This window comes from Vicia villosa, unplaced genomic scaffold (genome assembly GCF_029867415.1).
Source record: "Vicia villosa cultivar HV-30 ecotype Madison, WI unplaced genomic scaffold, Vvil1.0 ctg.000197F_1_1, whole genome shotgun sequence".
Lineage (NCBI taxonomy): Eukaryota > Viridiplantae > Streptophyta > Magnoliopsida > Fabales > Fabaceae > Vicia > Vicia villosa.
The window spans coordinates 550,667-575,721 of NW_026705066.1; the positions used below are offsets into that span (position 1 = coordinate 550,667).

Sequence of the window (25,055 nt, forward strand, 5' to 3'; positions counted from 1 at the left end):
AGAGCTACTAAAAACACATGACTCCATCCATTTGATCTACTTAAATCCAAACCCCATTTTACACAAGACAAATCTTAAGTAATTCCAACTTACACTGTCGTACGCCTTTTAAAAATCAAACTTCAAAGCTAAGCACCTTCTTTTCTTTCATTTTACCAAGTCGATGGTTTCTTTCACCATTAACACCCTCTCTAAAATGTTCCTACCCGCTATAAAAGCAGACTGCTCAACTAACACCAACTTACCAATCACTTTTTTCAATATCGATGCCAATAACTTTATCAATATCTTATAAAGACACTCAACTAAGCATATATGTCGATATTCCTAAAGAGATTAAGGATTGTTTACTTTCGGAATAAGCGCAAGGAAAAACGTCGTATACCCTTTTATTAACTTGGCCCTTGAATGGAAATCGTTAACAAAACGCACCACATCTCCTTTGACGAAATCCCAACAATTCTGCAAAAAATAAAAAGAGAAGTCATCAGGACCAGCACTCTTGCCTCCATCTCAACTCCACACAGCCTCCTTAATCTCGCAATCTAAAAATTAATCCTCTAACAATTCTGCAAAAACCCAATTATGTGATTTCTTGAGTGAATCTTGTCTTGCTAACTTTGGATTTTCTTATAAACTGCAAATTACTTTTTTTATACTATCTTTTTCTTCTTTTGTACTAATGGTCGGGCATAAATATCAATAACTAGGCGACGAGATATTACTTTTTGGAAGATTTCGGGCGTTTATCTTGAACTCTGTATAAATTTTCTTCTCAACATTTGAACCAATAGGAATTTCTCCTCGATTTTCAATAAAGTTCTATCCTTTCTCACTTTCCCTTTACACCAATTATTTTTTATTTTTTCATAGATTATGGCTCATGTTCATTTTCCTCTTTTACGCCTGATTCATTTAACTTGCATTCTTATTTGCAATCTCTTGATCAAATAGGTTTTCCACCTTGGTTGAGGTCTTTTCAATTTTTATTGAGGTTGTTTACATGACATTTCTAAATCATTTGCTGATCTCCATTCATGGTGATAACTTCTCATTCCTTTGAGTAAATTTCATTATTAGGTAGGATGTTGACACAATGACTCCAAGTGCATTAAGTAAAGGTTTTTCATAAGATCAAGACTTAATTGGGTTTCTAGATCAGTCTTTTTTAACCGTTGAGTTTTTTGCAAATAGCCATTTCAAATTAGCTTCTTGATTTTAATATTTAACCTCTAACAATCATGAACATGTATCATATGACACTCGTAGTATGTCATCATGTCTCCATTGGGTTTTGATTCCCTTAGTCAAGGTAGGTTGATCAAGTTGGAGTCATAAGTATCTTAAATGATTCATTCTGGCTTCTCCATCAGATGGGTTTAGTTGGAGAAGTACTTTCTTATTTTATCATTTCCTTGATCATTCTGTTCTCCATCTCAATCCCAATCGCTATGGTGAAATCTTTTGCAGTCTCTATTTTCATTGTAGGTATCTCATTCATAATTATGTATACTTTTCTCTATTTATGATTATATCTAGCATTTTAGATGGTCTTCATGCTAATGAGTTAGAAGATGGACCTCGTTAGAGACCCGCCACAAATGCATTTAAAGCCATAACAAGTTTTTTTTTCATTATGGAACGATTTACTATTGAATCAATCCTTGAATAAGACGGGGTATTTTTTCTACTTTTGTCTAAACCTGATGATGCATGTTGAGCTATTATGTGTTATCTGAGTTGTGGTTAATTTGGGCATAAACATCTCATCTAGTTTGTTTCATTACTTAATGTATTTGTTTAGGAGATGTAAGAATTATATTATGATAACTCTTTTCATGATACGTGGAAAACAATGCACTTCAAAGCATCAAATGCTAGTTGAAGCTTCATCCTAACATTGAAGGAGATTAGGTGTTTTTATGAGCCCATTTTTTGTCATACTTCTTCATGGTGGGAATTTAAAACTACCTCTATATCATCTCCTTGTGGATTTTGTTCATGATTGGGAGCTAAATTATGTCATTTTTCTCCTGATTTCTCCTTGGTGCGTCCAAAAGTTAAGCTTCAATTCCTCACCCCTAACTAATGACTTTGTCATGGAGTATTTTCAATTCCTTTTTATGAAATTTACCTTATTTTTTATTCATTAGGTTTGGGCTTCCATCACGTTTATGATATTCTCTATTATCTACTTGTCACGTCCATGATGCCTGAGTTGAAATGTTTCACATTTTAGGAGTCCGTCATCCTTATTTTTCCTTGGTAATTGAAAACATTCAGGGTGGGACTTTTGTCTCCCTTAACACATCTTTAAGATGGTGAGTTTATGTGCATTGATCCATTATTCTAGAAGTTGCAATTCTAATGGTTCAATTTTCATTGTGATCGTTCTAGTGATACCTGACTTCTGGTTACCACCATGATGATTGAATCTTAAGGTTTTGATAATCTTTATTCTACCTTATGTTTGCCATAAATGTTTCTGTATGGACTTACTAGATGAATCATATGAGCGTTATCACCATCGGTTATGATTTGTTCAACTACTTCTCGTACGCTCTTTTTTACGTAAAAAGGTGTACCGACTAAGACACTTTGATGTTATAGTAAGAAGAAGTCCATACAAGTAGAAATCAGACGAAGTGATTAAGTAATCATATATAGAGGTCAATATATCTAAGAGACATGTGGTAGAGCATATATATATATATATATATATATATGCAGTATTTTTTTAGGATGACCTTGAGGGTAAATTATCAAACTATGATACTATTTTATGCCTAGATGAGCAACTCGAATTATATGGTTTGGACCTCGCAATTAACCATGTTATGTTCTCTGAAAGATAGATTTTCTTTGTGAAAGATCCATCTTATATTTGGGTTGTGCTACTTATGTTCATGTCATTATACTTTATTTTTCTATTAGTCATTATTTTGAAGAGTCTCCTCTTATTGTGTGTGAAGCATTAATACTACACCGACATCCTTTATAAGTTTTAAAGTGAGCTTATTAAAAAATTCGAGATGAGCGACCTTGGTATTATGACATACTTCCTTAGCATAGAGTTCAACAAGTCCAAAAGTGGGTTGCTTGTGCACCAAAGGAGATATGCTCTTGAGATATTTAAAAAGTGTGATATAGGGCATTGCAATGCTGCCATTACACCAGCTAAACCAAGATTGCAGCTGTCCAAGAATGAAGACGAGCAGAATGTAGACCCAACTCAATATTGAAGGTTGATTGAATCATTATTTTACTTATGCAATATGCGGCCAGATTTGGCGTTTAGTTTCGGTATTGCGAGTAGTTTCATGGAAAGACCGAAGGTGTCTCACTTGACAACAGTCAAAAGAATCCTAAGATACGTCAAAGGGTTTATTGGTTGCACAATTCCCTTTCCCGCGGGGGATACGGGCAGAAAATACAATTTGCTTGGTTTTATCTTTTCCAACTAGTGCGGAGATAAAGATGATCTAAATTCTATAGCTGGATAAATCTTTATGTTCGATGGAACACCAATCTCATGGTGTTCGAAGAAGGAACCAATAGTTGCACTCTCGTCTTGTAAGGTCGGGTACATGGGAGGAGCAAGCATATTGAGATGAGGTTTCACTATTTAAGGGAACTTGTTAGTGAAGGCAAGTTAAGATTGGGATATTGTATAAGTGAGGACCAAGTTGCTGATTTGTTGACTCAAAGAGTCACAAATGATGTGTTCAAGGGGTTGAAGATGGGCATGGGCATGGAGGAATTATAGCACTTGAATTAAGGTGTTGTGTTGAGTGAAAACATGTAATTCAAGTGTTGTAACCGGTTAACATGGGGTGAAACCGGTTACAGATGGTGGAACAACACTTCTACAAAAGGAAAAGGAAGTTTTTGAGTTGCGTTAACCGGTTACACCTGATATTGAGTTTTTATGATTGTGTCTGCTGTAACCGGTTAACAGTTTTTGTTAACCGGTTACATCTCCGAGTTTTGGCTTTTCTTGTATTTTGTTGATGTATTTTACGTCCCAATCATTTTATAACACATGTATAAATATTTTGAAGAAATCTTTATCTCAAGTTAATGCAAACTACCATTCTCATCCTCAATTATCTCTCTATAATTCTCTTATCTCTCACTACCCTTTTCTCCATATACTCCATTATTCATTGTTCATGTGTTTGTATCTTCCAACAATATGCAGTAAAAATTCTTCTTCATATTTAGTTTTAATTGATTTAAACTTATTTCAATGTTCAGATTTTTCATTAGAATTGGATTTGACATATAATCTTGCCCAGAAAACAATAAGGCTGCCTTTTGTCTTAAAAAAAAAATGTAACCAAATGAAAAAGAAAAATCCCTTTTTGTCGTTGTCAATTATTTTGAAATGGAATCCCTTATAGTCGGAATTTACCTTCATTCATGCTATCAAGATATCATTAATCGTTTGATCTTGATTGTACGTCTTAAAAAAATAGATTTTTTTCTAAAATTTCAACTTTAAATAAGAATCATCCGATCTTAATCGGACGGACAATTACGTTTTAATGTGTGACAGCATGGTTTCTTGAATGTAGACAATCTAAGTCCATTATTTTGAAATGGAATCCCCTGCCGTGGGCAATCTAAGATTCAAGTCAAAATTTAAGATTCAAGTCCTCTGATTTATTGTGTATGCTTTATTATTTGTTTGGAGCTAAAATAAGAACCTGAAGTAAGGTAATTAGGAGGAAAATTTCAAATCAAAACTTTAGAAGATTTTCACTATTATTTGTGTTTAACTTAAATTGTGCTAATTTTTGTTTTATTTTAATCAAGTGGCGGAAGCCAAATATAAGTCTACAGAATTGGCCATTATAAGAATAAGTCCTTTTACATAGACTTGTAAGAATCTCATTTGCTAAGTTGAAAATGATTTTTTTTTAAATAATATGAGGTGATTGAACATTAACTCATTCATAATTCTAAAACCGGACCGGAAATAGGGTCCAACCGTCCGAGGCCGGACCAATTACACCAGTAATATGAGAATGACAATGTATCTGTAAGAATTTGTCTCTATGAAACCCAAATGCTTCCAAAAGCTTCTTCAAAAGCTCTCTTCCTGCATATTTCTTTACTCCACCCTCCAGCCCTTGCTCGCCGCCTAAGTGTTTCCTCGGTCTCAACTATGTAGCCAGTGTCACTTCCTCCAAGAGGTAAAGGTTGTGGTCCCATCATGCCCGTTGGTCTAGGCTGTCCTCCTGCAACTGTAGGTGCATATTGCCCCTGAGGAACAGTACCAATCCCGGCTTGCGAATTTTGGCTTGCATCCTGTTTCCAGAATAAGCAGTGTTTACAATCTGTACCAAAAATGTAATCTTAATGAATATATAGAAATAGCAATCCAATACTTACATCATTATCAATTTCGGCAGGCTGTGCCTTGATTGCTGCCATAGCTGCAGCTAATTCTTCGGCCTATTTAAATATTACAAGCAGCATTAACATCACAAATTGATACAAAACAGATATAGAAGAGACTGAACCGGTGAAGAGACTATTAGAAGTACCTTTCGGGCTCGATTAATCATTATTTGTTCTGAATTTTCTTCTTGGTATTTAGCAATATGTGCTTCAATGGCGGCAACATCTATTCCATCAATCAAGTTAACCGCTGCAGGGGGAAAAGGAGAAATTACATCAAAATAAAGCAAAAATTACCGAGTGAAACACATGTCATCATGACTAAAAAAACTTACTCATGTCTTCAACTTCCTCCAAGTAATCATTGTACTCCTTCAAAGTTGTAAAATCATCTTCCCGTTTATTGAATCTATAAATTCAATATAACATGGACCCCAAAAAAGTGAGAGTCTGAATTTAGAATATGATACATACTTCTTTTCTACAAAACATTCAAATATTAACAGATTTTCAAAGTAATTAAGTAATGAGAAAACTAAAGTTTGTAATATGTTATATCTGCTCAGTTATGAACTCTAAAAATGAATGATGAGACTTGGCAGATGATAATAGGAAGACAGAAATGTCCTCCGCATTTTATGCCAATCCCACGGCTCCTCCTTCACTTAACTTTTTTATTAAAAAACTCAGTGCCTGACTCTCCTTCACTTAACCAACCAGAGTAGCAAAGCATGTGTTCCCATATGTTTCATGATTAGACCCTTCAGCATTTAATCGACTTGTATTATGCAAACTTAAACAGATTTTCTATTATATATCATAAGTTTGTTTGAAATTTCTGTGAGAATTGGTACTGAATTACTACAGCTGAATCACATGATAAGCAGAGAAAATGAAATACTACCCGGCAGACGCGGCACTGTCGCTACACATTCAAGGGTAGAATGAATTGATTTCATTACATAATAGCTTGTAAGCTGATTTAGGAAAGAAACTGACAGCCTCTTTTGAAATCAAATCCCTCTGATTATGAAGTATTTCCTAGTTTACTAAACCTACTAATAGGAAATAGAAACAAGATTTCCCTAAATATACATTCTAGGCTATACACAGTTTCTGGCATGCATGAATTTTGCTAACTATTGCAACTTTAATTATGTTTTAATCCAGAACAAAAGTGTAATAGATGATCTATCAAGAAAATTCTGCAGGATTGTATTACTCAAAATTAAATGTTTTTGAGTAATATATATGAGTAGAAACCATGACAGACATATGATGCATCTAGTATTTCTCATGTCACATAAACAAAGCAAGCAAGATACAATGTGGGAAAGAAAAATATACATGCTACCAATCCTCCTCCTGATGACTATCTCCTTATATTGTGGATTGGAACTAGAGATCACCATTCTTATGCCACCAACATCCTTTTCCTTACTTCTTCTCACCTGAAGTTTAAGCAATAAAAAAGTTTGCGTTAGAATGAATTATAAATACTCAGTTTATGAAATCATGAAGCCAAGTGAATATTAAAATGCAACGAAAACATAATTATGCAAACAATATTTATCAAATTTAGGTAAAAAGACCTCCACTGTGGAAGAAGAATGAATAGAATGCAACACATTGAAAACTATATCAAACCATATGAACTACAACAACTCCCCCTCTTCCTGTGTAATATATATACATATAGAAACAAATATGAGATGTTTAAAAAATCATAACTATCAGATTTTTGAAGTTATATAGGTTAAAGTCGCAAGGATAATACACTTATTTATTTTATGATATCTTTGGCCGGTAGATCTTTGAAGCGAAGCTTATGCAACAAAAACCCAAACATTAGAGCCAAAATATCTTAATAGCACAACTAGCAGTCTAATATTCTGTGTGCTAATTATCAGAACTAGCAAAAGTACTCAGTGTTGTCGATTACGGTCCACGCGGAGAGCCAAAATCCCGCCATATGAGCTGCTTTGTGGCGCCGTTATAGCTGATTATGGGGGGAAAACTCGCAATATCAGCCGATATTAACCATTGCGGCGAGCCCAAAAACCACCATGTATATCTGCAATAGCAGTCATGGAGCCGCTAATTGATAACACTGAAAGTACTTTCAATTCTTTTTCAGTAATACTCTATCTCATAACTGAAGAAGGAATCAAATGAAAACCAAACTTCTATGTGCCATACGAAACTGCGATTAATTTCCAAAATCGTTCCAGTCCACAGGGGAGGATAGAATTATGCACTCATGCTTCTCAAAACAATATATGCCAGATACATATCAATGATTAATGACATCCTATACTTTCTATCTACGCTCTCTCAAATGAAAACGACTGCAGAAAAGTAATCATTAACCATTATTAATTTATATGGAACATATATGTGAAAGTATGCCGTTCATCCTACTTCCCACATTGAAATACCCAAACATAGCCTCTGTGTATAATATAATGATAAAACAAAACAACATCTAAGTTACAAAATAAGAAGGTAATAAAATCAACACTATTACACCTTCAGAAGTTCTTCAACAGAGTTATTAGCCTCATATATAGGGGCAGACTTGTAATGTCGTTTGAATCAAATGAATGAGCTCCAAAATCAGATAGATAACCACTTTATTCAATAAATTTCTACCAGCACTATGCTCCGAACTCTCCCAGTAGGACAAAGTGATTTGTCTCAAGATCGTAAACCTTTATACCTGTCAGATTGAAAACTGGCATGTATAACTTATACAGAATAAGATAAAGAAAACAGAGCAACAAAGATGATACATAAAAACTGGAAGCATTAGGGTTTGCAACATCTATATCCAAAGTCCTCGATTTCCCTCTCAAAATTACTAACAAACTAGCTAAACCTAATCTAAATAGTTAATCGCGGACAAGATCGGTGCGTTCACGGAGGTGCCGCGGGAAGAGGCCGCTGGCCGCAACGGTGATGTAAACGCGGCGCATGAAGCTGCCGTCGCGGAGTTTCGCGCCCATTTCAATGAAGATTTTTTTGAAAAATAGAAGAAAAAATATACAGAAAATTCTGAAGAATCACCGTAGAAGGAGGAGGGATGGTGAAGAAGAGATACTAACCAGCGGCGGGCTTGATTTACAGTGGTGGGTGGTAGGTTAAACGAAAAGGAAGAACAAGTACTCAAACTTTGCAAAGGGACGAGATGGAGTAAAAAGAGCATAAATTGAATAGAAAATAAATTTTTATAAAATAAAAAATATTGGCAGAGTTTTTTGATTTTGTTTGGATGATGAAATTGGAGTACGAGTGTGGTTCACACCTAGAAGTTAAAATTGTCATTAATTATTTCATAATTATTTCATAGATGTATTTTTAGACGCACCATGAATCGTTTCATCATTTGTAAATCAAACAATCATCTGGTAAACCACTTCAAAACTCAGTTATTGCCCTGGTAAACGACTTTAAAACTCACTTCTCGCCCTGGTAAACCATATTAAAATTCAATTCTCGCTCTGGTGAATCAATTCAAAATCCAGTTCTCGCCCGAGTAAACCACTTCAAAGCCCAGTTTCCGCCTTGGTAAATCAATTCTAAGTCTAGTTCTCGTTTGCTAAACCATTTTTAAGTCCAACTCTCACACTAGCGAATCATTTCAATCATTTCCAGTCCTCGTCTGATATCCTATGGTAAAGTCAGTCCTTGTCTGATATCCGATGGTAATGTCAGTCATCGTCTGACGGTTGTCATTGTCACCAATTATCATTTGTTAGACTACCTTCCAATGCAATTCTTATCAGACAATAATGATTTCCCCAATAGATCCTATATGACAGATCATCGCGATGTCGTCGATCTTACCTTGCATCTTTTGTTTCATTTTATCCTACATGATATGTCATCCCGTTGTCATCGATCTTACCTTTTATCTTTCCTTCTTGGTCGCAGATCCCACATGATATTGTCACTGCGCTGTCATCGATCTCACCTTTTATCTCCCCTTCTTGGCCGTAGATCCCACATGATATGTCACTGCGTTGTCATCGACCTTACCTTTTATCTTTCCTTCTTGGTTGCATCCCACATGATATGTCATCGCGCTGTCATCGATCTCACCTTTTACCTTGCCTTCTTGGTTGTAGATCTCACATGATATGTCAACGCGTTATCATCGATCTTACCTTTAATCTTGCCTTCTTGGTCGTAGATCCCACATGATATGTCACCGCACCGTCATCGATTTTACCTTTTATCTTTCCTTCAATCCTTGATCGTAGATCATATGTCGATTTTACCTCTCCATCCATCTTGCCTATATTTTCAATCATTGTTTCACGTAACAATCACCTCCTTTGAGAACCTTGTATTGACACTGTTACCCCGTTATAAGTTATCACCATTCAATCACACGCTCACTTACTCAGTACCAACCCTTTCAGGACAAATATAAAAAACACTCACACCATCTTTTCAAGACAAATTTCAGGTCTTGTTATTTAATCTTCTTCTACCTTGAATGTTCGAAAAGCTACCACAATCCGCACCTTCAAGTTTAAAACGATTAAATAGGGGCAGTTGTCATACCCCAAATTTGTCCTACTCTTCTTAATATATATGGCTTATGTTAAAATCATCTGCATCAATTCATTCAATTAGGCCATGCATTTAACATACCATACATCGCATTTTGCACAACACAATCCTCAAGTCAAGGTTCAATAATTTTGGTTTTAATCGGATCGAAGTGAGTTTTTGAGGCATACATTATCTGGTAATTATTCGGGTTCATTTCCCATACTTACTCATAGTGTGGACCATCTCTTTATTTGAGATTCATGGTTGTCAAAAATATCACTTAATTTAGAAAATTGTTGGAATTTGAAGAAAACGGCATAGTGAGAATAAAAGAGAATATTTTATTCAAATTCATGGAAATTGAATTTTGTTTGAGTATCGAGTCAATAGGATAGATTACATGGAAAGAGGAGGGAAAATTGCACAATTTTGGTTCGGTTGACTTTTTGGTCAAACTGTGGACTTTCGACTATAGACTCAATTTCGAATCTTGAGTATTCCTAGACATATTCCATAATAATTTGACATGATATTCATCATCGTTCTCAAGACAATACAAAATTACATAATTATGTTACATGAAAGCGATTTTTGACAAAATGCTAAAGTATCATGGTTTTTCTCTTCATTCTTCATTGTTGGCCCGGTTTTATTCTTCTACTTCAATAGTCGTCTCGCTACAAGGAAAAGTGAAGTCAAGCTAGTCTCCATGAATCATGAGCATAAGCTATCAAAAGTCCAAAGGAAAACATGAGAAAAATGACATTTTTTACTTGGGAAAAATTCGCCATAGCAACATTTGTTTTTGCGATATTCCCCAATTTTTGCAAGCTAAAAAAATTAGAATTTAATCATTAAGCAAAAGTGCTTATTTCAACAAAATCAATTCCCAAAAAAAGCATTCAAAAGCATGGTTTAATTCATGAAAATCCAAAGCAAAAAGTGTGGAATTCAAATGCAAATTCAATACAATTTCAAGGCACATTCAAGTTGTAATCAAGTGACCATTCACATTACATTTAGACTTGGTACTTATGCTAAACCCGACATGTTTTGCTACTAACTAACTCCAACTTTCTTAGAGTTCCCAAACAAACACAAACTATAACATATTTTCTACCTATTTTCTAACAAACCTCCACCATTGATAAACCTTTGATCCACTGATCCATAATCATCAAAAAAAATATGTAAACTATCATTTTTTCCAATTTTGGGGGCTTAACCATTTTTTTAAACCAATTTAACCATTTTTTATTTCTCAACCATTATTCAACAATTCATAATCACTCTCTAATTTCTAACCTTCAACATTTTCCACCATTATCATCACCTTTACCAAACCCCACTTTTCATCACCATTTAGGATTTCACATTGAAATCCTAAATTTGGTGGAGCTTAACCCCAAGCATTCAACAATTCGTCTATATTCTACATCAAGATTCAACATCAAGCATTCAACAAGTTTCCATTTAATTTTCATTTATTTCAATAATTCAAGAATCATCACATTCATCAATCAATGATTCAAGCTTTACCGATTTTCTATCATCATCCATCTATATTCATCTTATCATCAAGCAAGAATTATTTAGAAGATTAAAGGATTACCTCTTGAAGTTTTTCGGGTTTCTTTTTGTTTAATCTCGTCGATAAAATTCAACAACAACCGGAGCAAATCTCCGCTCCGTTCGTAAACCTTGAAACTCCACCTTCTCGATGCCAAAGCCATGGATTTTCATGTATGAATAGATTTGTTGATTGCATGTGGTAAAGCACTTAATTTAACCCCAAAAATTACAATTTAAGTAACTAAAAAAAATAAACCGAAACATTCTATCGAGCACCTCGCATGCGATATCGAAATCTACTTTTTTTCAATACCATTGATAATTTCTCTTCCATTTCATCTTCATATATGATGTGTGCTTGCTAATTATTGTATTCGAATAAAGATTTGCATAAAAAACAACCTAAATAGCATGTAATTTGAACCCGTAATTATGTCGAAATCGAAAAATTGCAAAATTATACCTTAACCGTTTTGCACAAACTCATATATCATTTGAATCGATTTTTCGCGCTGATTATGAATATGTAATTAGTTTTGTGTTTGAATGTGTATTTTACCCGAACTGGACACTTGTTTGCACAAGTTAGTGCTATTTTTCGGTGCTATTTCGTTTTTTCAATGCTTATTTTAAAAAACTAAGTGCATATTTGAATTCTTTGTATAATTTCGATTCCAATGGTATATTAATTTGTCAAATTCAATTCAATTTAATGTTACAGAAAAATTGTCCAAAATTAATTTTGTATATATAATACGAAACTTGGCTACTGTTACATATATTGAAACCACGCGTACAGTAACATGTACTAATATATAAAACTGCTGCTGCAGTGTATATTATATGAAAAGAAAACTAACATTATAATAAATAAATATACTAATATAAAACTAAGACCATATTCTTACACTAATACTTACACCCAATACGATTTACTGTATTTATATGATGAACATAGTTTTTTAATAAAAAAAATATATTTGTAATTAGTGACGTGAATAATAAATTATTATTATAATAATAAATAATTTTTTAATTTGTTTAAATTAAGAGATACTAATATAAAATTGTGTCATTAAGCAACTTCATAACTTCATTAACCAGTATTTTAAATTTTACTAATCAACTTTGTTTTACTATTAAAAGTTATTTTTAATATCTGAGTATTTATTAACCAATTTCATAACTTCATTAACCAACTTTGTTTTACTATTAAAAATTATTTTAATATCTGGACATTTATTAACCAACTTCATCACTTTATTAACCAACTTTTTATTTTTCATTAACCAACTTTATTTTACTACTAAATTATTTTTAACATTTTGGCGTTTATTAACCAACTCGATCACTTCATTAACCAATTTTCAACACTTAACTTTGTCATTGTTCACTCTTCACATACGTGTCACTGTTCAAAAAATATTTTTTTATAAAAAAAATATTCACGTATAAATACGGTGATCAGTGTTGGGTGTAAATATTGGTGTAGAAATTAGATGTATGAATATCATTACTCTATATATAATAAAACGTGAAGTTAAAGTAAATATATATACCTAGTTTTAATATAATGAAAGGTGGATGTCCCTAATGTCCAATTAGATCCTTATTACATTTTCTTTTTTTTATCAATTGAACATTTAGAACCCAAAATAATTTTATTATTACACCATACTTACTTGCCAATACATATTTTGAGAAATAGTTTGAAACTCTAGAGTCCAATGTGTTCATCTCTAATTTTTAATAACTAAAATATTTTTGGTTGATTTTTGACTTGAATTGTTTTTTAGAATTACTTCTACTAATTAGGATTTAATTTTAGATTTAATTAAAACCTTTAACATGACAACATTAAGTGTTGACTGTCCATCGAAATCTTAACCTTAGGATCATTTGTTGTCACTAACACTAAGTAGAAATTCCTATTTTTCTTCTCATTTTCTTTTGCACATAAAACTAAAACCTTTTCCTTAATCAAAAATTTAAAACACTTAACAAAATTTAAACATTTTCACATCTAAAGGAGAACTACTCATGTATCTCTTCCTTAAGAGGATCACTTGAGAATTCTCCTAACAAAAACACCAACAAATACAAACTCTTTTCAGGGCAAGTTATTTTCATTCTACCGCATCGAAGGTCGTGCCTCATGCTATAGTGCGAACATTAACACCGCCCATTAAAAAACACAAAACAAACAAAAACTGTTGGTAAGAATTACAGAGCTCTGATTTCTCTATTGCACGTTAGGAATATATAGGCACATGATTCAAACAATCTTGGCGAGCTCAATTATTTAAAACCCTTTTATTTTCCCTTTATAAGACATATCATGCATTCTCTTAGCAAGTTAGCATTAGATAACACACCCTTTGATTAGGAATAACAAGAGTGGATCCAGCAGAGTACTACGGACGCGAGGGGTGTTAATACCTTCCCCTTGCATAATAGAATTTCATACCATTCTCTTGGTCGCGAGAACACCCTTTGTATGTTTGAAGTTTGTTGGATATTTACTTTCTCTTATTGGGATAGATAAAGTTTAGTGGCGACTCTGTTGTTTTTTCGCGGTAGCGACAAGCACTACTACGGAAAACACATATAACAACGGTCGCGAGAGACCTATAATAATAGTTGAACAATAGTTGTTAGGTAGGGTGTAGTTGTAAGTGGATTATTTACAATCACGGTCTATTATCTATGTTAGTAAACTGGATAATGTTCTATATACAACCACAGTTATATTAAACAACCATTGTTATATGTCTTTTAATAGAATTAAAAGAAAAATACAACAGTAGAACAACAACAGCAGCAAGAACAACAACAACACAAGAACAACAAGAACAACAAAAAGAACAACCACAACAACAAACAATAAGAAGAAGAAAAACAAAAACAACAAGAACAACAACACGAACAACAATAATAATAACAAGAACAAAAATAACAAAAAAAGAACAACAAGAACAACTAATATTGCTAACTTGAATTCATATTTTCCTTGTCTCATTCAAGTTGGAGAAAAGATGATGGAGCTCTAAATTTGTTAATGAAATAAATGATGTTTTCAAGTTTTGTTTATGAAAAAAATGATATTTTTGAGTTTGGTTTAGTGGATAAATAGAGTGTCGTAAATGAAATATAACATTTAGAGGTAGAAGATGAAGTTCATCTAAGTTAGAAGTTCGTCTATATTTTAGGTTTCACACATATCACTAATAGTAGTGTCTTAAGCATTAATAATCATTAAATGGACGATCGAGATTTGTTTAAGGATAGTGAAAAAACTTAATAAGCGTGCTACATATAACAACAATGTATTAAATAATCGTTGTTGTATGTATTTTAATAAAATATAAAAAATGCAGCAATAGAACACCAACAACAACAAGATTCAAATTCATGACAATACACTACATACAACAACGGTTGTATTAAATAACCGTTGTTGTATGTGTTTTGATAAAATATAAAAAAACAGCAGTAGAACAACAATAACAAGATTCGAACTCATGACCATGCACCACTTTTTATCACGGTTGGAACTTCCAACTGTGGTGAAAAGTGGCTTAAAAATAAATAAAAACCAAACTTTAGGTGCTAGGATTTGAACTCATGACCATGCACCACTTTTCACCACGATTGAAAGTTCCAGTCGTGGTGAAAAGTGGGCTTAAAAATGAAAATAAAAGAAAAGTGCCTAATTGAATAGATTCTACCACGGTGGATCCTTTGGCCGTGGTGAAGTAAAATTCAGTGGCTTTACGAAATGTACTTTTTGTAGTAGTGTCGACTTAACACATAACTCAAATGACAAGTTTTCCCACTTTTTCTTGTTTGATTCTGATCAATTTGACTCGAGTCATACTTTTTACATGACTCGAATCATGAACCTTCATGACTCGAATCAAGTTTACAAGGTGACTCGAATCATGGGAAAATGGGTAGTTTTTCTTTATGAGATCTTGTCTCACTCTACTTGCTCATTTAACTCAAATCATGAAATGTTATTGACTTGAATCTAACAACCTATTTTCACCTATTTTATGCATAATCTCCACCACATATAAAACCATTTTGTCATATTATTTTCAAAAAAACAATTTCATAATCAACATTCTGATTTTGTGAAATAAACAACCTCTCATTTTTTAAAATTCAAAATCTCTTGCAAACATAACTTCTTTCATTTTCAACTTCTAGTTTGATTTCGGATCTTGATTATGGAGATTTGTAATTGTTGGGGGAGATAGGTCTTGAAACTAACCATTCTTGAAGGTTTGATAAAGATTTTCAGAAAACTTGCAAGATTAAGACTGTTGTCATTGGTAGTGACAAACTTCATCGAAAATAATGAGGCTCTCTTCTCCAGGTTGACATTGTAATGACTGCAAAAAACTACAGACTAGGCACAGTTCTTCATAAATCGATGGGATCAAGTGTGATTACCAAGCACAAGGATTGTGAAAAGATTATTGAAGCTGGAAGATTTAAGAAGTGAGAATCGAGTAAAGAATTCGCTTAAGAGTTTGGCATTAAGCTGCATACAAGTCAAGATCCAGATAAGAGACTTATTTTTTCAGTATTATTATGGATTGGTGATTGTATGAACTCGTGTAATATTTGTCAAAACATAGTGGAAGAAAACAAATTCCAATGGGAAACAATTGAAGAATGGAGTATGCTCGTGTGAGGACGATAGAGCTGAACCACTATATATCCCGTTGTACACTCACACACACACACACACACACACACACTATCTATCTCATTCTTGCATTTTAATTTTTATAGGATATTACATGCTTAGGTTATAAATTCTTAGTGTAGTTTATCATTTATTTTTGTTGGTAGAGATTTTTTATGTAAGGTTAAGTTTTGTTAGAATTGAAACCTAATTGAGCTTTAGTGTTGATTAAAATATAGAAAATGAGTGTTCTTAGAATCCGACATTAATTGAATCTATATACATGACATGACACATCTCGTGTAATACAAAATTATTCAATTATCATTGTTTGAATAATTTGTGAGATTTGTGAATTGTGTATTTATCAACGTGGTTGAATTCCAATAAAAGCATAAGATCTCTATATTTGCCTTAAGACTTCCGCGCATTTCGAAAAAGCTCTTATATTCTATTTTTAGAAAATCGATCAAATTTTTAATATGGGTCTATTGACCCCCTAGACCATTTCTCTATTCCATGATCTCATATGACGATGCACATCTTCCAGACAAAAGAATTTGAACTCATAAAAGTCCTTTCATATATATGTTATTCACTCTATTTGATAGGCAAATAATACCTCATTATTGTTATATTATTATTATTATAAGTCAAAGCAAATTTTGTCAAGTTTATTTTAGGGTTAAATATGTCAGGGTCCCTATAAATATGAGAACCTTCAATTTCAGTTCCTACAAAAAAATTCTTCAAACATTGGTCCTCGCAATATTTTTCGTCCCTATTTTTTGTCCTTCCCGTTTGAATCCACTAACGGTGGCTGACGTGTCATGCAACTGCATTTATTTCTTTGACACGTAGGATTTGTGGTTAATAAAACGAGAATTTGTACGTTTTGCAACCCTAAATCCATTCTTCTTCAGTCATTTTCCTTTCCATTGAATTCTTCTTTGTCTTATTCTTCATCAACCCTAATCTTCAATCAACATCGTATCATTCATCTTCATTAACCCTATTCTAATAAATTGTATCAATCATTCACCAGACTCAAGTTTTGCGCAAGATACAATGTCATCTTCATTAAGGAGAACCAAGTCAACATCAAATCAATTCACAAGTGTGAGTAACCGTCCAGGGATAATGTTTGGGTGTGATGCTCGAATGATTTTGTACCACTGTAAGAACGGACGTAATAAAGGTCGCCTCTTTTGGAGATGTCTGTTTTGGCAGGATGAGGAAACTTGTAACTTATTTATATGGGATGATGATACTGCACAAGGAACTGATGCTTATGAAAGGTTAGATGAAGAATGAAGTAAAAATGAGAGAAAAGTGAGGAAGATCGAAGTTATTGAAACTATGAGGGAGCTGTAAGAAATTTCATTAGAGAAGAACAAGAAATTGTAGATGAAGATGAAGTCAGATGCTATGTCTGGAAAGTTTAAGTCATGGTGTCTTGTTGTTTATGTAATGGTCAACATGTATTTTATATGGAAATGTAACTGTTGAATTCATGTATGGTATCGTCTTCGTTAATGACCAAAGGATCATCAGACTTCCTTCTAGGACCACCAATTCCTATGTATTAAGGGTCCTAAGTCTGTCACTTTGTCGTTTTAAAACACCCATAGTAGCAGTTTTCTTGGGTTTGGTCTTCTGTTTTGAAGTTTTGACCTATGCAAAACAATAAGAGTTAAGAAAAATGAAAAAATAGTTAGGAAAAAACTTTTAAGGGTAATTTAATACTCACAGGTTCACTGCAAGTTGGCCTTATTGACGATGATATTTGATCTTTGAAAGGTTTGTTTTTTCTTCCACAAGTTGTCTAGCTATCCACCTTGCCTTGAATGCCCTACAACATGGGATTTATATGGCATATTTAAGCCTAACATCTGCTACCACCTCATTCAACTTCATCTTAATGTTATTCTTCAACCCATCCATAATGACCTTAGTAACCCATTCATATTTATCACTTATGTTGAATAATTATCTTCCACACTTGTGCTTAGAATACAATATTTTATCCTAAATGTTATGGATGTTAGGACTATACTACATGGTACAGTGTAGTTACAATTCTTCTTATCCTTACATACAAACCTAAATCTATTGTCATCATTTTTTTCTAACTTCACTTTTTATCTAACATTATCCATAAATATGAAGTCTCCCACATATGGTTTTGACTCATAGTATATCTCAATCTCACTTTTATTCCCAATAACATACGTAGTCAACTCAGGAGCATCTCCATCATCTTTGAATGGTTTCAAATATGCTTCAAGTGATCCTTCATCATGTTTCCACCACAGCTTAACAATGTTAAAATCAAACTCAGGGTCAATACTTTTCACTAAGTCACATGCTTAAAAGAAAGACCAATAGTCTGGATCTTGACTACTAAAGGCATACACTCCCCCACCACCATATTTTAGGTCAGGGTCTTTTACAGAACAACCCATTGTGTAGAAAACTACCTTAAATGTAGTCATTTCCAGTACGATTAATTAATCCAAGTTCAGTTTTTTACAAATTAGGGCAACCAAATATAGTAGAAGTTACAAATAGAACTACATGTATATGTTGTCCTATACTAAACAAATACGGTTTCAAAATTGAAATCTTTGACCTATACTTATTAATGTTTGTTTAACTACCACTAACATTATAAAATTACAAGAAAAGAAACAAGAGGAACAAAAGGACATACCTGGGACCACACAAATGAAAGTAGGGAACAAACTCCACACGAATGTTTGATATGGGACCACAAACTGAAAGCTTTGATGTTGGGACCATGCGAACCTTATAGAGGCAAATTGGGAATGCGTTTAGGGTTTTTGGTCTACCAACAAGGTCAAAATGTTCAAGTGTTAAAGATAAAGTAACGTTATCACATGTCCATGATGGCGAATCAGACAACAACAACTATACGTTAGCAACTTAACTTTGGTATACGCAAGCCTCCGTTAGTGGAATCTAACGGGAGAGACCAATTGTACTGACAGAATATTTTGTGAGGATTGTAGAATTTTTTTTATAGGGATTAAAATTAAAGGGTGTCATATTTATAGACTAAAGACATATTTAACGCTTCATTTTATATTGATTGCAATTAGGGGTAGAAATAGGCTGGGTCGAGCTAGGCTTTGCCAAGCCTAAGCCTAGCCTATCAACAAAACCGAAGCCTAAGCCTGACCTGTAGCATGTCGTAAGCTTATTTTTAGGCCTGAGTCTGGCCTTTTCGAAGGCCTAGTTAGCCTGTTAGCATATATAAAAGCCTATTTGTTTTAGACATATGAAAATAAGCAATTAAAATAATGTTTAAATAGACTAACTAACTAAAAGACTAAGAGACTAAATTTTTGTTTGCATTGACTTATTTTAACTTACCTATTAGCATAAGTTCTGTGAGACTATTTGTTTAAGAGAACTTATGAAAACAATGTTCATCATGTATTTTCATCTTATTTTCACAAGTTCTTTAAGATAACCAAGTTTTATTTATGTATTTTAATTCAAAGTACAAAACATAACATAATGATAATAAAAAAATTATTCATATTTATTTAAATATGTCGGTCTAATAGGCTTAAAAATTTTTTTTGGGCCCGAGGCCTAACCTTTTAACTAAATAAACTTATAAAAAACTTAGGCCTTTTCTAGTTAAAAAAAATATGTGGCATAACCTGAGTCTGTGTAAACTAGTCTGTAGGCCCTGTTATTGACATCACCTATTTCTACTTCTAATTACAATTCTCCTTTTATTATTATTATTATTATTATTATTATTATTATTATTATTATTATTATTATTATTATTATTTATAAGTCAAAGTAAATTTGACCATATTTCACTTTTTATTGATTGCAATCTTTTTTTTTCCAGAAGTTAAACTCTATATATTATTATAACATTTAATGAATTCCAATATAATATATCATCTATTTTATATTAAGTCCAATCAAAATAGTAAAATCCACAAAAAAAAATGAGAAAGTTTCTCAACGCACCCCAAGCACCTCTTATACACCACACAAATTTCCTTTTTTCCCCTGCTTTCGTAATGCACATCCGGAAGCACCCCTTGTTTTGAAAAAATTTGCTTTCTTCCGTAGATGTATCTATGGAAGCATATAAAATAAAAGAAAACACAGTTAATTTCACCTTATTTTTATTTTAAAAATACTTCCGTATATACATCTACGGAATATGGTGAAAATGGAGTGTTCCGTAGGTGCATCTTCGGAACAGTCTGCTATTTTTTGAATTCATGTCATTTTCATTTAGAAAATCCATTTATAAAAACATACATTTTCAGATTCAGTAATTCATTTTAAAGACGACAATAGGTAGACCAATAAAAATACAATATATAAATAATGTCGGTCAAAGTGTCAAGTACATAATCAAATACATACAAAAATGAAATATAAATACATCATCAAATATAACTACTGAGTATGTTGGGCGTCCTCCTGCGTACCATCCTGCGCATCCCCTCCGAATCCACGAAGGGATCTGCTGGCTCTACCCCTAGCATCAAGTGTCCTACAGGTCCTGACACGATGTCGACAGTACAGAAATGCACTATCTGCCATCCTAATCATATCATCCCGCACACGCCTAGAAGCACCCCCCTCAAGGAATAAACCCTCTGCAATGACTCTGACGCCTCTGTCAGCTATCTGACGATATAGAGGAAGAAGATCATGAGTGTGGTCCAACTAAGCTTGATGCGCATGGAGAATCTCCTCATGGGCTGGTCTAGGAGGACCTCCCTCTGCAGCTGGAAGCATGTATGGATGCGAGACTCTGTAGTACCATGTGATGTACCCCTTGGCACAACTCTAGTCGTGCTCTGCTAGCATCGTCTGTGCCTCCTCAAGGACCATGTGATGCTCCCAATCTGCAAAGACCTCATCTAACTGCCTGCGAGTCATGGCGAGAGGATCTGAGACCGTAGGATCTTGAGGTATCGTCTGCTCATATCTAAGCTAACGCATGACGCGCTCCGGAAGATAGCGTACAACAATGGTCGAGCTAGCGGCCAACCATCCAGAATACAAAGCCATCTCGTCAAATGGAACCGCCGCCCGATGCTCATCGTAGCACCAGTATCTGATAACTTTCGCGGCTATGCAGTCAAGAGCGCGCCTGTAGGGATCCGGCACCTGGTTCTTTCTAAGGGGGGAGGTGAAAGCACTGGCACGCGGAATGACCTATGTGTACTCCTCTACCTCTCCCCAGCAAATAATGTCTGGGAAGTGCTGTAGTATCCAACCTTTAAAAAAAAACACGGTTATTTTAAAGTAGAATAAAAAAATTAATAAAACAAATAGAAGAGTATAAGATTATTACCAACAAAAGAGTACAACTGCCCGTAACTGTCCTTGCCTTCCACATGTATCCCTCTCCAAGTCTATGGTAATTGTACGCCAGTACAACCGCTCCCCAGTTGTACTCATGGATTCATGTTGTATCCGATAAGTACGTCAGGTAGACGACGTCTATGTATGTCGAGCTCGTGTCCATAAAGAGCTGAGTGCCTATCAAATATAGGAAGTAGCATCTCAGCGTCCTCTCTTTGTTTATAGCCTGCTCCAACTCTTCCCCCTCAGCCTGTAGTGCCGCAGTGAGCTCCGCGTCTCTACAGGAATTTAAACCTGACGTGGGTCCCTCGTGTCCTCTTCATCTTCTCAAGGGCGTCATTGGGATCAACCCCCAGCTCAGCAATCAGCATCTCCCGAGCTTTCGCCTTCGTCAGCCTACTGTGACAAAGAAGGGTACCCCTGATAGGTAGATGAAGTAAGCATGCCACATTATCTAGGGTGATGGTAATCTCATCGTGGGGTAGATGAAATAAGGATGTTTCAAGATGCCATCTCTATGCAAAGGCCGCAAGCATTATGTACGGTATCGTAGCCGAGCATACAGAGGTCCCTCATGCCTGAAGCTGCCAGTACCTCCTGAAACCATGGCTCGTCAGGCTACGCGAGATCTTTAATCTTCCTCCAATGGTTGTAGAACCTCCGGGGATCCTTACTCTGAAATTTTTTAAAAATTTAAACGGTTAGTAATAAGTAAGGTCAGAACTGACGCAAATAAAAAGTAATTAACAAATAAAATGTACCTCTCCATCGCATATACGCCTAGCTGCATGCTTGTCATACCCTGTCAAAAGGGATGCGTCTACAAGACCCCCAGGGTACCAAATAGGCTCCGACACCGGCTCATCCTCGTGTCCCTGTGTAGGTGGCACAACAGATCCTGCATCGCCCGTCGCTGCCACTAGCACAGGTGTAGAAGTAGTGCCACAGCGACATCTGCGGGGTGGGGGCATCTGTGAAGAATCCTCCGCATCATTTTGGGGCCTCCGTGAAGTAGTAGTAGACGGGGAAGGCCCCTCAATTGGGACAGGTGTAAAATGCCCGGCTGTAGCGAGTGTATGAACTGGAACAACAGCTAAGAGCCCCTCAATTGGGACAAGTGTAGAATGCCCGGCTGTAGCGGGTGTATCAGGTGGAACGACAGCTCCATCAGTCACTTGAGCTATAACACGCGCCCGTTCGCGACGGACATATGCGTGTTGCGCAGTCCTCCCATGTATATCTCTATCTGGTTCGTGACTCATAATGTCTGCATTGATAACCGTACATGAACAATGAAATATAAATAAACAAGAAATTAAAAATAAAAATACTTTTTCCGTAGATGCACCTACAGAAGCGTGTTAGTTTCTAAAACCTTGGGTGCTTCCGTAGATGGACCTACGGAAGCATGTTAGTTGTCAATACATTGGGTGCTTCCGTAGATGGTTCTATGGAAAGCCCCAACGTCCATCTCTTCCGTAGATGGATCTACGGAAGCAACCGAAACTCAAAAATGCAACAATGGCGTCTGAGTACAGTTCCAGCCACTACAAACTCAATTTTTGTGGCTTGATCGTCATTTTAAAACCTCAAACAACCCCTACATTATCTTTAAACACTATTGCTAAACCTATCAATTCATTTCTACACCTAAATAACATATTCTAATTCAATTTCAAAACTACTCTAAAATAACTAAAAATTTCAAAAACTTACAGATTAAAATATCGCTTTGAACTTGATAGATAGTTGAAGTTGATGTTGACAATGTAGCCGAAATTTATATCGATTATGAGGTAGGGGAAAGAGAGTTTGGGGTTGAGAGCGTATGAGGGTTGAGAGAGTTGAGTTTGAAAATGTGAAGAATGAGGGAGAGGAAAGGTCTGTCGCGAGATATAACACTAAAACCTTTCTGTAGATGCACATCCGAAAGACTTTCTTAGGTTCATCTACAGAACAAAACTGAAAATTCTAGTAACACATGCTCGATGTCAAACTGAATGTTATGACATCCACAATTATGCAACACAGAATTAATAACAAAACAACATAAAATAGTAAAGAACACACCGAATTGTTTACCCAGTTCGGTTCAAACAACCTACTCCGGGGACTACCAAGCCAGGGATGAAGTCCACTATCAGTAGTATCAATATTACACATAAACAATAAACAATTACAGATATAAGACACTCTTCAAAAACACACCTTGATCTGCTGAAAAGCTTCAATCAAGATACACACACTCGTGCTTAAAAGCTTAGAGTGACATTACAAAAACACAAACTAATTCCAACGCAATCATCAAAGACAATAGCATGGATCACACGAGACAGTTACAAAACAACCGTTCTTCACAATAAAATCTTCTGTCTACCTTCCAAACTAGGATTGCAGTCCTTTTTATATGCAGTCTTGGGCCTTGGGCTTTTTAAGAAACACATTAGGGTTAACAAAGTTAACCTAATTCACACGCCAACTGTCTGTTACACAATGTGCTGTCAGTAGGATCTTCTGGACGAAATATGCAGCACTCAATAAAAAGTTTCCTAAACTGATAAAAGGGATAAATCAGGAAACACAATTAATAAACAATAACAACTCCTGCTGTCACACACGGATGTCATGACATCGACCATGACATTCACTACAAAACCTGTATTAGCTTCACACATATATGCAACCTGCATATACAGAATCAACCAGGTATGTTTTACTAATAATGCAGCCAACATAAAAACACCTTAAAAAACAACGTTTAACAAATAAAAAGGTGCTTCCGGAGATGCATCTACGGAAGCACGAAGACAAAATAAACAATTCAGTAGTTCGTGAAAAAGACATAGGGTTAGTTGAAAAATTCTCAAAATATGAAAGTACATTTTCGACTACTACCAACTTGAATTGGGTTGGTGAGTTATTTATTTATTTATCTATCTGAATTGTTTATACTATAGTTTCCATAACTTTATTTCTCTCTCATCTATTACTAAATATATATTTTTCTTTATTCTATTCTATAAGCAAACCATTTTTGGCTATTAATAATTACTAAAAATGTTTAAATAAATATCAAAAAATGTTGTGACACAATTTTAAATTCAAAAGTTCATATAATTTTTTATAAAATAAAAAAAGAACATACAGTTTTTCAATATAGAACCAACATTTTTATATATTTTTAATGCATATAAAATTTTAAATAAAAATTATATTAAAAAACAAATAAAAATTACAAAAATATCTTATAAAATTATTTTTCTTTTTTATTTTATTTATATATTTTTCTTACTTTAGAAAGGAGGAAATAATAGTTTCAAAACCATCATTAAAAATAATAATGCATTTCTTTGACAAAGGCAAAATTAATATTAAAATATTATTTTTTTCCGAATAATAATATTATTATATTCTATTATATAATATCTATTTTCAGACACTGTTT

At 34.3% G+C, this 25,055-nt stretch overlaps 1 protein-coding gene across 2 annotated transcripts; it reads right to left on the bottom strand.

The window, feature by feature from the left end:
• Positions 1–4,764: 4,764 nt before the first annotated feature.
• Positions 4,765–8,660, bottom strand: LOC131625285 (uncharacterized). Of its 2 annotated transcripts, none has more exons than XM_058896167.1 (7): positions 8,511–8,660; positions 7,936–8,125; positions 6,754–6,857; positions 5,742–5,815; positions 5,553–5,656; positions 5,398–5,460; positions 4,765–5,313 (listed from the first exon to the last, which is right to left on the bottom strand). In XM_058896167.1, exons 3-7 carry the CDS (start codon positions 6,816–6,818, stop codon positions 5,059–5,061), a joined length of 561 nt encoding a protein of 186 aa, XP_058752150.1. In that variant the 5' UTR covers positions 6,819–6,857; positions 7,936–8,125; positions 8,511–8,660; the 3' UTR covers positions 4,765–5,058. The 2 variants fall into 2 exon arrangements, with proteins under 2 accessions (XP_058752150.1, XP_058752151.1); XM_058896168.1 differs by having other exon boundaries at positions 8,473–8,593.
• Between the last annotated feature and the right edge of the window lie 16,395 nt (positions 8,661–25,055).

What these genes read in the sequence shown, in the direction of transcription:
- LOC131625285 (XM_058896167.1), bottom strand. Translation starts at nt 6,818, where the DNA reads ATGGTGATCTCTAGTTCCAATCCACAATATAAGGAGATAGTCATCAGG. An exon ending in AGGAGGAGGATTGGTAGCAT is followed by an intron (nt 5,816 to 6,753) that starts GTATATTTTTCT and finishes TTGAATTTATAG; the next exon opens with ATTCAATAAACGGGAAGATG. An exon ending in TGATTAATCGAGCCCGAAAG is followed by an intron (nt 5,461 to 5,552) that starts GTACTTCTAATA and finishes ATATTTAAATAG; the next exon opens with GCCGAAGAATTAGCTGCAGC.